The 14,478-nt window shown below is 33.0% G+C and overlaps 1 protein-coding gene across 6 annotated transcripts in view; it reads right to left on the reverse strand.

Annotated features, from left to right (window-relative positions):
* LOC138698208 (uncharacterized) overlaps positions 1-14,478 on the reverse strand; it is a 60,025-nt gene that overhangs the window by 14,794 nt on the left and 30,753 nt on the right. The window contains exon 5 of one of the 6 annotated variants that reach the window (XM_069823993.1): positions 1,503-11,905. The exons of 4 other annotated variants lie outside the window; for them this stretch is intronic. In XM_069823993.1, coding sequence (XP_069680094.1) covers positions 11,828-11,905 — 78 coding nt within the window. In that variant the 3' untranslated portion in view covers positions 1,503-11,827. Of the gene's footprint in view, positions 1-1,502; positions 11,906-12,442; positions 14,473-14,478 lie in introns of those variants that run through there. One more of the 6 variants, XM_069823992.1, reaches the window with a different exon arrangement.

Here is a 14,478-nt window from a genome sequence, read left to right on the forward strand (position 1 = left end):
ATAATATATTATGCATATAAACAGTAGCTGCTGAAGCCATATTGTCTGAGTATGCCAGCAGGACTTTCAAGTTAGAAAGGAAAAGTACTGAAAATGTGTAATAATAATAATAATTATTATTATTATTACTATTATTATTATTATTATTATTATTATTATTATACAATGCGTGCAGTTCTGCGTTGTGTAACTTTCTCCATTCTCATGTAACTTCATCCCTCTTAGCCCCAAATATTTTCCTAAGAATCTTATTTTCATACATCCTTAATCTCTGTTCTTCTCTCAAAGTGAGAGTTCAAGTTTCACAACCATACAGAACAACCAGTAATATAACTGCTTTATAAATTCTAACTTTCAGATTTTTTGACAGCAGACTAGATGATAAAAGCTTCTCAACTGAATAATAACAGGCATTTCCCATATTTATTCTGCGTTTAATTTCCTCCCGAGTGTCATTTATATGTGTTACCGTTGCTCCAACTGCTACTGTTTTCTACCTCTTCGAAGGATAAATCTCCAATTTTTATATTTCCATTTCTTGCAATATTTTGGTCACGAGACATAATTATATACTTTGTCTTTTCGGGATTTACTTCCAAACCTATCACTTTACTTGCTTCAAGTAAAATTTCCGTGATTATTATTATTATTATTATTATTATTAATAGAGACTTTCCTTAATACGAAGGTTACTCTTCAACCAACCCAATTTACTATCTTAAATTGTCTCTCCAAACATTCCTATCTTGTACTTCTTCTTCTCATAGATTAAAATTTTGTAGAGAAAATTTAACGTTGTGTCTCCAAGTAGTCACTGGTCTTCCACATCGTCCTCTTCTTTCTACTTCCCAATCGTATATTAATTTAGGAATCCTTCCCATTCCCATTCGCTGTAGCTACATGTTCATACCATCGTAATGTTCTTTTTTCCACTATTGTAGATATATCTCCTTCCACCTCCATTATTTGTTGAATATCTGTATTTCGTATTCTTTCTATTTTGATTTTTTGGAAGCTCTTCTTAAAAAATTCATTTAAATTGTCCTTAGTTGTTTGTTATGTTGAGCATTCATTGTGTAGGTTTCTGCGCTGTATAATACTATGCTATGTAGAACTGAATTTAATATCATCCATTTGGTTTTATTTACAATATTCCTACTGCACAGGATTAAGTTCAGCATACAAATCAATTTTCTTTCATTACTAATTCCTTTTGCAATTTCCATATTTGATACTCCTCCTTTCTCTAAAATTGAACCCAAATAGCAAAATGTAGCCTATTCACTTTTTTATCATCCTTCCATCAATATATATATAGTCTTAAAAGTTGTGTAATCAAGATGTATAATAGTTTTTATTCGCTTTTTAAATTCTTTATTTTGATTTGTGAAGAGACCAGTTGGAGAGACCAGTTTGACTGATAAAATTCTGGAGGCGGAACAGGCCATCGGCCTAAACCTTGAAGTTACTGATGATGATGATTTGTGAATCAAATTAACTCATTTCTTTCCAAATTCAATATATTTTATTTGTTGGTAATTCTTACAGGTTCCCTTTCAAGTTTGAAGAGTTGAAGCCACTATAACAATAATATGACCATCTCTGGTGTAACACTATTATACAGTATTATGACTGGGCTATGATTAGCCTCAGCTTTTAGCCTGATATAATAATTTCTGACGATATAATGTAACTAAAGAGTGTTCTAACAAGACCACAGAATTTAATGTAAATAAATGCAACAGAACAGATAACAGTGTTGCCAACCCAATGACAAAACATTGTTGGGACATTGCATAATTGTCTTGTTGTTGGGTTGGCAGAACTGTTATTTGTTTTGTTGCATTTATTAACAATCTGGCATTCTTGTTGGGACACACTTCATAATCAACATGATTCTACATTTATTAACAATAATACATTTCAGATACATAAATTATTTTCATGTTTTTTATCACAATAAAATTCTATTGTGTCTATGAACTACTTACAGTAAAATAAAATTAAACATACAATTATTTTTCATCAGTCAATTATCAGACAGTCTTAATAACAAGTATGAGTTCTAACATAGATAGAATTTAACTTTAGATATATCATCAGCATCAGAAGCACCATCGCTATATTATTATTACTTTTTTTACTTGGTTATTTAATGACGCTGTATCAACTACGAGGTTATTTAGCATCAATGGGATTGGTGATAACGACATGATATTTGGGGAGAAGAGTCCGAGGATTAGTCACAGATTACCTGACATTTGTCTTACGATTGGGGAAAACTTCGGAAAAAACCAAACCAGGTAATCAACCCAAATGGGACTCGAACCCTCACCTGAGCACAACTCCTGATTGGCAGATAAGCACCTTAGCCAACTGAGCTATGCTGATGGTTTTATTATTATTATTATTATTATTATTATTATTATTATTATTATTATTATATCATCATTATTACTATTACTTTTTTACTTGGTTATTTAACGACACTGTATCAACTACGAGGTTATTTCTATATTAGAAATTCTAAATTTTCCTCGCCAGTCTCCAGATGTATTAAAAATGATAACATAAATGTGGATGATTTCGATCCATTCAATGTATAGAAGTATTAGAACATGGCAATATCTTTGCTGTTATAATTTGCACAATCTTTCTATACAATTGGTAATACTTTTGTAAGAATCAACTCCTTTCTATAAAATATTATAGTATTAATTTAATTCTTGTAAATTAATCATTGTAATCTATGTTCTTCATTTTGTTGTTATCTAAATTATTTAATTTGTACCATAGTTGTTCATTTTACTGTATTAATTGTATCACTGTGCTGGACTTTTATTGGCCAATGGCTGTTGTCCAGTACATAAATATCAATAAATAAATAATAAATAAATTATTGTTCTCTTCACTCATTTTTTAATAAAAGTATCATTTATTTGTGTACAAAAAATCCATTCCAGATTACATCCATTTCCTTAGGAGAAGATCAGTAAACATTCTACAGAACAGAAAGTAATGTTCAGGGTTAGCAGGGTTAGGTAATGTTAGCTGCATTGAAAGGGTCAATTGCTCTCCTGAAGAATCATCTATATTCGAAATCAAACTAAGTTCAGTAGCATTCTTTACTTTTTTGTAACACTTACCTTTCTAAAAATAGGTATATTTTCACTAATCTCAAAAAAAAAAATTATTTGCAGGAAATTATTTGTAGGAATTTCATTGTTAAAACAAAATCAATGGTTTTTCATGAACTTGTAAAAATTTCTATGGTTAAGTACTCTTTGTCCCTTGTGGCAGCTCACGAATGGTGAGAATTTATATAAATTACCAGAGTCCATTCTGTGCTTACGTATCTCACATTGCAACCGAAAAAAAGGAGCCAACATCACTGTTAATAACAGCACAATGTAACCCTTTCTTACTGAAAGCATAAATGAATATTTAAAACTGATAATGATGAACACTAGCCTATATCACAAGAACTGCTGGAAAATTCTCGAAATTTGCATAGAAAATTCCCTCTAAAACACACTAGTTCCTAGGGTATGTTTAAAGCAATTTCTCGACTGATAATTTCTTTTATTTCATCTATTATGTGATTATTATTCTTATAAACTTTGTCTTTTAAGTTCCCCCACAAATAGAAAAGCACACACAGTGAGATCAGAGCCACCAGGGGTCCACAACCCAGTGCTGATAATTCTATCCTAAAAAATCTCTGAAATAAGATCTAGTGATTCGTAAGCAGTGTGTGCAGTAGCAAAATTTGCCAAAAAAATTATTGCTGGCAATCGATGTCTGCTAGTTGTTTGCAAAAAGGTCTTAATATTTCTATTCGATTCCTTGCAGCATTGCAAGTGCTTTCATAAATAATATCCCCTAATATTCTATGTGCATTCAAACCATACCACACACTAATCTTTTCATCATATAGTGAAACTTCATACTCAAGCTGGTATTGGTTGTTTTGTAAAATAACATGGCCATGTAATTCGAATTAAGCTTCATTCGAAAATATTATTAATTTAGGATCCACTTTCCAGTCAGCAACACACTTCAGCATCCAGTTATAAAATTGGACTCTACTTGCATGCTTTCACCATAGCAATTCGTGAATAGGGTTGTAATTTAAGTGCTATAGTGACAACTCATGCTAAAGATTTTGAAAAGTCTGTTTCCTAAACAAGCCGAAAGAGAGATTTTTTTGGGTACATTCCAGTTGTTCATTTATTTCACCTTATTTTTCTTCCATAAGAATTCTGCATCTGGTAACAGGTTTTCTTTGTCGTTAAAAGATGCAATTTGTTGTAATATTTTTGCTTTTATTTATGTATTGTACATAAAAAATATTATTTTTTCTAGATTACACTTATATCATGGCACAACCACCGCCTGCTCGAACGCATCCAATGACTTCTAACACTGCCTGCTCATAAGGTCATTTTAATAATGCTTTAACTGAAATAGCGTTTTTCCTTAGGGCTTTGTAATGTAGGAAATTTCCACACAAAAGTTTTCCGGTTCTCTTGTTAGGAGAAACCTCTTTCTCGAAAAGTACTGAAGTTGTAAGTTCCTGGGATACTAGTTCATTTTTTTTATTGATTTGCCTAGTAGAAAAAGTCCTTATCTGAAAAGTCCATATATTTTTTTGTAAATCATTAAAAACTCGTGGCATATGAACAGATCATGGTCTCCTGCAGTTTTTTAAGAACAAAAGTAATTAATTAACCTTACAAGTTCCATAAAATGTCCTAGTAGTAAATTTGCAATTTTAGTTTGAAAACTGTTTCTAATTTTGTCACATAGGGGCTTTTATAATTGAGCAACTCATTAGCTTTCATATTGGCTTTATGCATGTCTAGATGTATTACCTTTATTTTAAGAGCAAAGAATTTAATGGATTAACGAAACTATTAGTCGCGAAAGAAAGTAATATTTTAATCACATAATATAACAATGAAAGATAAGACCTATATATCTACAAGCGACTTCATAGACTGTTCGGAGCTGCCATTTTTTCCTATTCATATGAGGCGTGTTCTTAAAGTAAGTTCCAAAAGGGTGTAGTAAGTAAACAGGAAGATATTTACAAACCATTTTTGTTACATTGTATTCCCCACACTTCAATTACTTCTCAACATAATCTCCACCATTATTGAGGCATTTATCGAGTCGTGGCACAAGTCTTTCTATCCCCTCATTGTAGAATTCACCCGCCTGCGATGTGAACCATTCCCGCACTGTTTTCACTTTATTGTCGCCATCAAAACGTTGACCACCGAAGAACTTCTTGAGGTGCAGGAAGAGATGAAAGTCACTCAGAGCCAAATCCGGGTTTAGGGGAGATTGTCAATTTGTTCCCAGCCAAATTTCGAGATGAGATTTGAGTGTCACGAGCTGTGTGTGGCCGAGCGTTGTCATGAAGCAACACAACTCCATCGGTCAGCATCCCACGTCTCTTGTTCTGAATTGCACAATGGAGCTTCTTCAAGATCTGACAATAGGTTTCTCTATTGATGGTTTCACCCCGAGGCAAGAATTCGATGAGTAGGACTCCTTTTCTGTCCCAAAAAATAGTGCACATGATCTTGCATGTTGACATGGTTTGTTTGAATTTCTTTTTCCTTGGAGATGCAGTGTGCCTCCATTCGATGGACTGCTGCTTCGATTCAGGTGATATGTGAGACACCCAAGTCTCACCTGTCACGATATGGTCAAGAAACTCAATGCCTTGCTCACTGTAACATGTGAGAAAGCTCAATGTACTGGAAGCTCGTTTGGTTTTGTGTTTTTTTGGTGAGCATCTTGGGTACCCATCGTAAGCACAATTTTCGATATCATAATTGATCTGTCACAATTTCGTAGAGAACACTCCGTGACATTTGTGGAAAATTCAAGGAAAGCGAAGAAATTGTGAACTTCCTGTCCTCATGAATTTTTTTCATCGACAGCACGCACCAAATCATCATTGATCAAAGATGGTCAACCGGTACGCTGCTCATCATGCACAGAGATGCAGCCCTCGTTGAACTTCCTAATCCATCTTCTGACCATTCCATCACTAATGGCACCATCACCGTACACCTCACAAAGTTGACGATGAATGTCAGCTGGTTTGATGTTTCTCACATTCAAGAAATGGATAACAGACCGCATCTCACAGTCGGCGGGGTGCTCGATCACTTTAAACATTTCAACTGATCACACACGGACTAAAGCTCTGAAACTGCATGCACAGCTTGCCTGAGGACTGAAGAAGAAAACACGCATGCGCAAAATAACGATTGCAGCAATGCGACGGCTATAATTGAAAACGGAACTTACTTTAAGAACACGCCTCGTATTAAATGTTTGGCAGGCAATGAACAGGCAATATAATCAGCCATCGGCTGTAAGGATGCATTCGAGCTGGTGTTGGGCACAACAAACAACGAAAAATAAAACTTCGCACAATTCATTAACTCACAACTCTAAACCAAAGTGAATGGAATGACTCAGCAGTTCTCAGTGTTTATTTCACTGCGTGATTACGCCTTAACTGTCAGAGTAAGGAGCCATGCTCTGACAGTCCCAAACAATACTAACCACTCTGTATTTCACATTTTACAATAGGCTACTGTGTTTTGTACACTGTGCTGCCAAGACAGGAGCCATAATGGCCGAATGTGGAACTACAGCATTTATTGTTAGAATTACCTCTGATGTATCAACTTCCAGCACCACCAGCACCACTATCATCATCTTAATTATTTCTATACATATATTATGTAAAGATAATAATTTGCAAAATTAAATTATGTTTGAAACTAGGCATTTTCTCTTTTGCGACATTATTAAAAGTGATTTCACTGCCACAAAAATAAGAAAAGAAAAGAAAAATGATGCTTACCTTGTTTTAACAGTACTCTACAAATGTTTGCCTGTTCTTATATTTTGACATGTTCTTTCTGCATCATCTTCCTACTATAAACTCAAAAGATTCATTATAATTGTACAATCTCACTTTTCATGCCATACATTGAGTTAACCGCACTTTGAAGGTTTTCACATCCTAATTGTTACTCAGTCTTCTTAAATATCAAATTCTGATCACATGGTGTAACATAAATCAGTTTACATGATTATCACTATTACTATTGCCATTACTATTATTATTATTATTATTATTATTATTATTATTATTATTATTATTTATTATTACTACTACTATTATTATTATATTATTATTTCTTCCGATGGTGGTGCTTGTTATTCTCATAATTTATCCAAGTTTCATCTTCAAAGAATAACACGTCAAAGTTGTACATCACTGATTAAACCAGTGGTCGGCAGGTTGTGCATTTGTGATGTCAGAGCAAGGTCAGACTAGATGAGCACCTGAAGAGGAGCACAGCAATCGCACAGGAGCAAGCTATTACAGTTGTATAATAATAAGTGGTTCAGGGGAATTGGTTAAGTTATAATTTTATTTATACATTGTATTGTATCTATACAGAATGACCCATAAGTAATGTCATTGATTTCAGGGACATTCTTTGAAATATTTCAAACAAACAAGTTAAATACAATTTTTCTCGTTTTTACTTCCTTATCGAGATAAAAATTATTCTGTATGAAATATTTCATAGGATTTTTGTGAAAGCCATTGGTTTAATTGCCAATATGCTCAGTCAATTTAAGAGAGAGGTGTATTATGATTAATAATTGATTGAAAGAATTTTTGTTTTGCCGTTTAAACATGCAGAAATTTGATCCAAACAAATGTAACACTGTAAATTTCCTTTTCCAGAAAAAAAAGTTACATTTCTTCGGATCAAATTTATACACATTTAAAGGACAAAAGTAAAATTATTTCAATCATTTGTTATCATAATACACTGCTCTCTTAAACTGACTGAGCATATTGGGAATTAAATCAATGGCTTTCCCAAAATATGCTTAGGAATGTTTCATATAAAAACCATTTTTGGCTCGAAAAGGAAACAAAAACGAGAAAAATTGTATAAAATAATCATATGCACAAAATTAGATGTAGTCCTATAGGTCGTCATTGTAGAATTCAGTATTGAAGCTCTGGATGCCGATATTCTTAAAAGAGAGCACAATTGCTCTGAGGGATGATGTCACAGAGCACTGATTCTGTTGTTCACTGGCGTAAAGTAATTATTTCTATATTTGTATGTTTATAGCAGTTTCGGAGCCTCATTTATATATATGAACGCTTCTGAAGCTGGCTGTATTATGAATTTCATGTTATTGTAAGTATATTAAATTGATTACAAACCAAAATATTTTGTTACATTGATTTATCACGGTTGTACAGTTTTGTTTTCGTACAAATGTATTGTAATTGTGCTGTTCCCATACTATCTCAGAAGAAAGGATTGCGCTCTGTCAGTGCATAAGCACCGTACCACCACTGTTCAGTTGAATCTTCTCTCCACGCTGTGCTCAGTATGCAGAGATTGCCGAGCAAAGAGCAAGGCGGCTCTGTCATATGATGTCACAGAGCACAGAACATGCCAGCCACTGGATTAAACATTGTCATTATTGATGATAATGATGATTATTATTAATGGAAAAAGTGGTGAAGTGATTGCAAATGAAATGGGATTATTCTATATAACCTTTCCCCAAAATCATTTCTGTCTACCACAAATTCCATTAGGTTTTGCAGAGTTTTGAATCTAGGTCCCCTGTGTGGAAAGTTAATATTCTATCCATCCAGCATTTTGTATTATGGTACTATTATTATTATTATTATTATTATTATTATTATCATCATCATCATCATCATCATCATATCATAATTTTATATTCATTCTTTTCGTCTATGATGTAGGCTTTGGGCTCTAATGACAGAAGTCAGAGACAGATTCTACATTATTTTATAAATAAATAAAGTGACTATATTTATTATTATTATTATTATTATTATTATTATTATTATTATTATTATCAGTAAGAGAGGTAACATTTGATGAAGCCAATATTATATCAGAATAATTTTCACAAGCTTCTATTAAATTTAAGCTAAAAACCACAAATGCGTGATAATAATTTCACTAGCCTTATTGTAGTACCAATTTAGAATTCATACTTGTCCCAGGTAATCAATATATAAAATTCATTGAGCAAGTAAGACAGGAATTCACAAACTACAGTAGTTGGGCCAAGCTGACCATATGACCTACTCCTGAGTACCTTATGTTGGGTCAAAATCTTGAAAAGAGTATGTACAGAACAAGTTTGAAACTTACAAAAACTGCTCTGTAGACTCAAGAAATGTTGAAAAAATAAATAATTAGCACGATACGAGTTTCAGAATGATTTTCAAAATTAAAAATACGTGTGATCTCTGTTAAGGATGGTGAGCATTCTAGACATCCTTCATCGTGAAAAATTGAAGCAAATTTTACTCAGGTTAAAGTTGGTTTTCCAACTAAAAAGCTCGGCTAATTAGGGCATTGCCGTCTTCGTTAGAAGTAGTGTCAAAATTTTCTGGATTACAATTGCACACCATGTTAATGTACTGTACTAGTGACCTCTAATTTATATCTTCGAAATTTAAGTTTTAACTTTTTACAAATTTGCATATAAAGTCAGCTACTACTTTCCTGTGATTTGAGTCAACTGATTTCTTCAATATTGTGAAATTCTTTTTTGAAACAGGAAAGATATGGGAATTTTATATAGAGGTCAAAGGAGCCATATATTAAAAACTATAAAAACCATTGTATTTAAGAAATTTGTTCCTGAAGACAAAAAGATAATTTGCTATGTCACCTCTGAGAAAACATGTGACGAATAAAACTAGAAAATGACCCTGTTCATTGTGCACTTCTGTGAATGAAGTTACAGTTGAAACAATATTCCTATGGTCACCAGATTTCGCATCTGTTAATCCTTCCTCTTTGCAAAATATAAAATGGCACGGAAGGAAAAGATATTTATTGATATTATTATCACAACTGGGGAGAAAAATGCAGGACGCACTTCTGTGTTTTGGCAAGCGTAGTTCAAACACGGCTTCCATTGGTTTTGAGATCACTGGAAACTACTTTAAAGAAGATAAAATAGATTAATAGTTAAGAATTACTGACATTGGGAAAAAAATTATTCAATCTAGAAATCTTTTGATCAACTTTTGCTTGGTCGTCTAAAGAATGTTACTATAATGTGGCCCACATACTGAAAAGTTTGTACATTCCTATACTAGAATTAACGAATGTTTGTACTTCTGACAGTTAACATTATGGGTGAGGTGGGCGAACATTGCCATAGCAACGAATGTTGCCATAGCAATGCCCAATCACAGTCCGTTCCCCTCTCACCCTGCTGCCTACAACCTTCAACAAGCATACAAAGTGCTGCCAGTTCAACAAAATATATGCACGTGGTTTGTGTGTCGGTTGGTTTTCTGCGATGGCATTTCACTGTTCGTTGTTCTTAGTTTTATTGTTTAATATTCTGCCTTTATAACTCAGTGTTTCATAGTAATTGTTGTAGGGAGTTATTATAAGTGTGTGTATTGTTAGGACTATTAGTGTTTATTTAGTTTTTACGGTTTATTTCTAAGTTTAAATTTAAAATGGCATAGTCAAGCCACAGGCGGTAAAGGTAAAGGTAAAAGAGGGCGGCCATGACTTCATTCTTCGAAAAAAAAAACTGCAAGGTTCAACAAAGGAACACCGATTCGTGGCCAAGCCAGTGAAATGGTGTGCTCTCTTAGGGCTTTTTTGAATTAGAAAGACAGAATGATTTTAATAAAGAATTGCTACTGCTCTAAACATTTCCAGAAATACTGTCGTCAATATTGGCAAGGAAAAGTGCGAAAAAGAAAAGGAAGATGGCACAATAGCATGCTGAGCCTTCAGATGCGTTGCTGGAAACTCCCGGAAAAGTCAAAGCCAGTCACGGATCTTGATTCATTTAAAAAGGATGCCATTCGACACTGTGTAATTCATATTTCCTTAGAAAATACATAATTAATTAGTACATTAGATCTTCCGCACCACTTTTTATTTATTTATTATTATTATTTTTTTTTTGGTCTTGAAATGTGTTGTAGATTATCAATGTTCGTATACCAGTTTTACAACATTGTTATTTAAATATTAAATATGTCCCACATTTTAACTTTATTCATTCATTGTTGAGACTCTCTGTCTTGCTCGCAAACAATCAAAATTTGAAGTGTGGTTTCGTTCCTGCAAATACAAATTTCTATTCATATTACTTGTTTACAAATTAATTTATTTTTGTATATAATTATTTACCCTTTGTGAATAAATGTACTTTAAAAAGGAACAAAAATACTCATTTCAAATAATAACAGCACATAATTCGTATGTAACAAAATTTACCCAGTCCTCAGAAGGTTAATATTACAATTATTGTTATTATTATTATTATTATTATTATTATTATTATTATTATTATTATTATTATTATTATTAAAAGTGGTGGTATGGTAGTGGCAGTAGTGGTATTAGTGGTGTGATAGTATCGCTCGATCAAAATTTGTTACATGTAATTTCATGAGATTTTACTATTTTTAATTTTGCGACGATGTCTTTTAGTCAAGACAGCTCTAATAACAATCTTGAATTCAAGATACCTGCATTAAAAATTAGAAATCGAGCCTAATTTAATGCAACGTGAGATAAGATGTAATTTTGAATTTGAAATCCGCTGTTCTGTCCATCTCTCACTGCAATGCAGCAACAGGGCACTCCACCTGCGACTCCACATACAACTGTCAGAAGTACAAACATTCGTTAATTCTGATGTACTCTAAACAAATTAGCCTTTAGGTATTAAATTACATCTGACTAAGAATTGACAAGGAATTCTTGAAATGCTGCTGAGCCATCATATGTAAGACAGGACCCAAAGTATACTGAAAAACAAACACAACCATTATAAGTCATATGTAGTGGAACTAAGTATATTCACGATCTGTGCAGCTAACAAATGAATATAAAGTTTTAACAGAGTTCCCCCACCCCATAATTTATAAGAAAACTAGACTTGGAATGGTATCTCTTTGTAGGTGAATGTCACTCAAATCTGGAAGTTTAACTGCAAAGAGTGTCTTAGTCTGTGACAAACAGTCTGCTTTTGTTTACTGTGTATTGATAGTGATTCCGTATTTTGTGTTTTGTTTTAGAGGTTTATATTTATATGGATTAATATTCACATGTACATTATATATTACAATGGACAATCATGAACATGTGATATTACGCAAATAAGTAAAAGAAACGTGTATAGTGCGATCAGGCTTCACATAACATAAAAAATTGCAAGAGAAGGTACAATTTCTTGGAATTAAGTGCATCTCTTGCTTTTATACTACCTAGAAAACAATAATCAGAAGAAACCAGAAACTTTGACAACTTTGAGTTGTATTCAATAGGAAAATAGATTACAATGATTCAAATATACAGCTGTATTTATCAAAAGAGAATTACATAAATATAATAAAAACAATATCACAAAACCTGAAATATTTCATCAAAATTTTACTTCCAAAGAATTAAGCATAGCTATACAAAATTTAAAAACCAAGAAATCTCCTGGCCCCGACAACATTCATTCAGAATTTTTTTAACATCTGGGGGAAAAAGCCAAGTCTGTACTTTTATCCATTTTCAATTTATCATGGAACACCTCAATTCCTGCAGCTTAGAAGAAAGCAATCATTGTACCAAATCACAAAAAAGGGAAACCTGCTCATGACATCAACAGTTATTGACCAATAGCACTATTAAGCATGATAGCAAAAACCAATACCTTGGCAATATTTATTGACTTTCAGTTAGCATATGACTCTGTTTGGAGAAATAAATTATTACTAAAACTCCAGAAATTAGGTATCTCCAGCAATATGTTCAGATGGATATCAGATTCCTTAGTCAAAGATTCATTGCTACTAAATTCAATAACTCACTTTCTAGTTACAGACAAACATGTCGAGCTCTACCCCAGGGCGCTGTCCTCAGCACGACTTTATTCAATATTTATATAAATGACTTACCCTCCCTATTAGAGGAATCAAATCTGAAAACAGCACTATTTGCAGATGATATAGTTTTGGGGACTTCCGGATCTCACAGACATAGAGACAAAATTCAAAATTCTGCTCTTAAAGCTCTAAATCAACAACATGAATGGAATACATCAAATTTGATGACACTCAATTTAGGCAAAAGTAACTACCAAATATTTTCACTTGGTAAAAAAGAAAGAGAATTCAATATCCAATACAATGGCCAACACCTCCCTAAGACTTATGAATCCCATTATCTTGGAGTTAACATGGAACAACCATTTGAAATATATTTCTGAAAAAGCTCGCAAAAGATTCTCCCTTCTGAAAAGACTAGCAGGAAAGAAATGGGGTTGCTCTAGAAATACTTTGAACACTACATACAAAATGTTTATACAGCCGGTGCTGACGTACTGTGGAGAAATTTTAATTACTTCACCTTTCATAAACGAAATAGAACGTGTTCAAAACCAAGCTCTCAGGCTCATTACTGGTGAAATCAAAACAACTCCAATATATTCTATGAGATTCCTCACTAATATTAACAGCATCAAAATGATAATAGAAGAAAAATTACTGATTCAATATGAAAAACTTATCAGATTACCAGGAAACAATTGGCATTCATATAGTAGATTAAAAACTTAAAAAAGTTTCATATCCATGGTTCAAGAATTAAAACAGAAAATCAACGTCCTGAATTAAAAAGAAAACTTACAAATTAAACCAAACCCTTTAAGTCCATTAAATATGGAGTATAATCTAAATTTAACACAAGAAATACTGAAATCAGAAGTAAACACTGAAATAATGAAACAATTGTCTTTAGAGACAATTAATATTAGGTACCCTCCACAAAATTGGCTTCATTTATACACCGATGGATCCTTGATCTCCAGACAACAAGGTGTAGGTGCAGGTGTTATGTGCTGTCTCTTCTCACTTCATAGATCTCTTGGATATGGAACAACAAGTTTTGATGGAGAAATCATTGCAACAAATGAAATTCTCAGGAATCTTCTCTACCACATCAATAAATTTAAAAATGCAGTTATAACGTCAGACTCCAAAGCAGCTATTCTATCAACAGTCTCTAGACACACACCTTCATCTCAAACAGCAGAAATAAATAAAATGCTCTCTCAACTAATAACACTCAATAAAAGAATTGTATTCCAATGGCAGTGGCGTATACTGGTTAAAGGGTTTGGGCTACCGCTGACCCTATTATTACACAAAATATATCTAACAATTACTTTAATTTTAATTACTATGGTAAAACTAATAATACAAAATTATTACATTATGTTATATTATAAATTTTTTCTTTTGTAATTTCCTTGGGCTACCGCCGGTAGCCCCGGTAGCCTGCAAAATACGCCCCTGTCCAATGGATACCATCCCATTGTGGAATCCTGGGA

Source organism: Periplaneta americana, chromosome 4 (assembly GCF_040183065.1).
Source record: "Periplaneta americana isolate PAMFEO1 chromosome 4, P.americana_PAMFEO1_priV1, whole genome shotgun sequence".
Lineage (NCBI taxonomy): Eukaryota > Metazoa > Arthropoda > Insecta > Blattodea > Blattidae > Periplaneta > Periplaneta americana.